This window comes from Corvus brachyrhynchos, unplaced genomic scaffold, assembly GCF_000691975.1.
Source record: "Corvus brachyrhynchos isolate BGI_N302 unplaced genomic scaffold, ASM69197v1 scaffold370, whole genome shotgun sequence".
Taxonomy (NCBI): Eukaryota; Metazoa; Chordata; class Aves; order Passeriformes; family Corvidae; genus Corvus; species Corvus brachyrhynchos.
Window position 1 is genome coordinate 4,316,604 of NW_008235977.1, and position 2,835 is coordinate 4,319,438.

Genomic DNA, 2,835 nt, shown 5'->3' on the forward strand with positions numbered 1-2,835 from the left:
AAGAATATCCTACACATGCACTGTTATTTGCAGAAAAGGAAATTGGATACAATTCTGAATACATACGTTTATACGGGATATAACAACACTTCTTTCTTACTAAGCAGGAGATACTGCTGCTATACAGCTGCTGACAAAACACTGCAAGAGCAGAAATATGACAGCAAGAGAAGCAGCTTAGTTACCCATTTTACCCAATTTTGGGGAAAAAAAGCTCAAATTCTTTATTAAAAGTAGTATTTTCTACTGTCAGAAACTATCCTTGAGTGACATGTCAACTTTTTTTAACAGCTTATAAAATAAAGAGTTAGAAGTAGCCAGAGTTCACCATGCTAATTAGAGACAGGGTGGTGATTTGTATTATAAAAATGTCTTCTGTTTTGAATGGCCATCAACCTTCGCCATTGTCTCCATTTTCACCTTTCTGAAAATACTTTGTAATGAACACTAAATATGTCTGCCTAGCAGCAAATCCAAGTCAAACATCTTTTAAAACAGGCTATTAGTCAGAAAATGTAAATTTTATGTAGGAAAAGGAGGATTAAGGAAGCTGAGATTTTTTCCCCCATGATACACTCAGAAGCACAAATATGCTTTACTGTTTCAGAGCAGGGCCTCAAAAACACAAATGGAAACTAATTTTGTACCATTTTTAGTTGAGGTAAAAATATATACATATAAACATATAATAATCATCACCATGTCCCAAACCACAATAGCCTAAAAAACCACATTTGCAGGGGAACAATTTTTCATGCTTCTTATTTTATATCCAATTATTTTTGAGAGAAAAACTTACCAGTTTAATATCAATGCCTGTAGCACTGGCATCCAAGGAATTTTCTATCAGCTCCTTCACCACGCTGACAACTGAAGTAATCACCTGAGAACTCGAAAGGAGCCGAATTGTCTCTCCAGGCAGCTGTTTCATGATGGAATAAGATTTAAAGAAGCTGCATAGAAAAATAACAGAAAAAGAATGTAAAAAGGAACACTAAAATTACACATTTCTAAGAAACTGTTTCACAGGAACTTTTAAATGCAGAAAACCCCAACATTATGGCTGGAAAGTGAAATTTTCAAGTTACAGTAGGACCCAGCTTCCTCTGCAGTCAATAGGTGTTGGGAGAGAAATGGGGAGGCAACACCATGGTGCTGAGGAAAAGCCATACTCAGTGGCAATGTGATCTACTGGCAAAAATGAAAACCAAACAAAACCCAAAACATTTCCCCATTACTATCTTGCCTCTCTGATCTGATGTACTGTGTGTCCTCAGGCAGGTCATTTTAAGTCACTCCATCTCTCACTTAAAAATGAAGATGCCTTATAAAGCAGTGGAGATTTCTTCCTTTAATCATTGGAAACACGAAGAGTTATAAAATTCTTGCTGTATTTTACAGACACTCTACCATGAAGAGATTGTATGTGGATCTGTGAATTTTAGCATGCATTTCTGTTTAACTACCTACATTGAATAAATAGCCAAGCCCCAGGAAAGCTATTTTGCTGATCCTTGTAGCCTGCCAAAAAAGAACTCAACCACAGTTTTATATGCATATGAGAGAGGCGGGGAAAAGCAGTGCTAGGCAGCACTTTGCACCTCAAGAATGGTTCAAACAGGCTTCTTCTCTTCTCTGGGTTATGTTACATAATGTTACTTACACTGAAAGGCAAACAATCCTGACAGTCCTGGCTTCCCCATTGATTCAGTCCAAGGTATCTGCTGAAGAACACAGACTTCACACTCAGCACCTGTGCCAAGGATATGAGCACACGTGGAGGAATGGAACAAACCCAGATTTCCTCCTGACACAGTCAGGACCTAGTGAGGGATTGCAGCCAATACCCCTAACCATCACTACCCTGCAGGGCATAGGCAGCTGATGCAATTACAGGACATTTCTCTGTCTCAACATCCTTCTAAAGACAGCTACTCTTTAAACATAAAAGACAAAGTAAAAATGTGGTTACTTGGGTTGAGGGGGAGGAAGTACAGTGTTATGAAGTACAAGCAGCACTGAAACTTTTCTAGGAACAGCTACAATGGGGTTTTCTCTTGTTATTCACATTGCAAAGGGAGTTTGCCTTTCAGATGTGATAAAAGGATCTGACAAATTGTTTTTCCACCAACTGGAAAACAAGAGGAGCAGGAGAAAAGGTGCACTGCTGAAGATGGACCAATATTAATATCATGTACACGTGTTCAGAGAGGCAGGTTTTGAGGCATTCACACATTGTACAGGACTCCTGTGTCAAGTGCTTCATGAGTTACTCATGGGAGTAAATCAGATGGAAGCTGGATGTCTCCATCAAAAGACACTAAGATATGGGAGGATCTTAAAACAGAAATGTTGCAGATCTCAAAGACATATTTTTTATGAGGTGTGACTGATGCAGGCAGTTTGGGAGAGGAACCATCTCCTGGTGTGCCCTCCCCTGCCCTGGACCCAAACTGAGGGACGCGACACTGGCCATGTCTCAGGAACACCTGTTGGGAGGTAGAGAGGGACCTCTGGGACTTCCTACCTATGGAAATGCATCCAACCCCTGAGGACTGTTTGCTAAAATGTTGGGGTCTCCCCCCACTAAAATACACACATTTCAGCTCAAGCCTCCTTACTACTGTAACTCTTCAGGGACCAGACGCGTTACAGCTGTGTTCTGTGGGAAAGCACAGTATTTTCTGCGTGTGAGCCCCATCACTGATGTAATTCCTGTATCCCTCTACAGCAAGTCCGACATACCAACAACTGCGGTTCTACACACCCTCAGCTAAACCGGGAGTAAAATCTCCCTAAACTTCACGGCTCCGGCACCACAGACGTCTGGAGCCA

At 40.8% G+C, this 2,835-nt stretch overlaps 1 protein-coding gene across 1 annotated transcript in view; it reads right to left on the bottom strand.

Moving 5' to 3' along the window:
* The window catches only part of PMS1 (PMS1 homolog 1, mismatch repair system component), a 45,807-nt gene extending 42,999 nt beyond the window's left edge, over window positions 1-2,808 (bottom strand). The window contains exons 1-2 of the mRNA XM_008630175.2: window positions 1,664-2,808; window positions 800-953 (exon numbers count right to left, since the gene is read on the bottom strand). Of these exons, the coding sequence (XP_008628397.1) occupies window positions 800-931 (132 nt within the window). The 5' untranslated portion in view covers window positions 932-953; window positions 1,664-2,808. The remainder of the gene's footprint in view (window positions 1-799; window positions 954-1,663) is intronic.
* Between the last annotated feature and the right edge of the window lie 27 nt (window positions 2,809-2,835).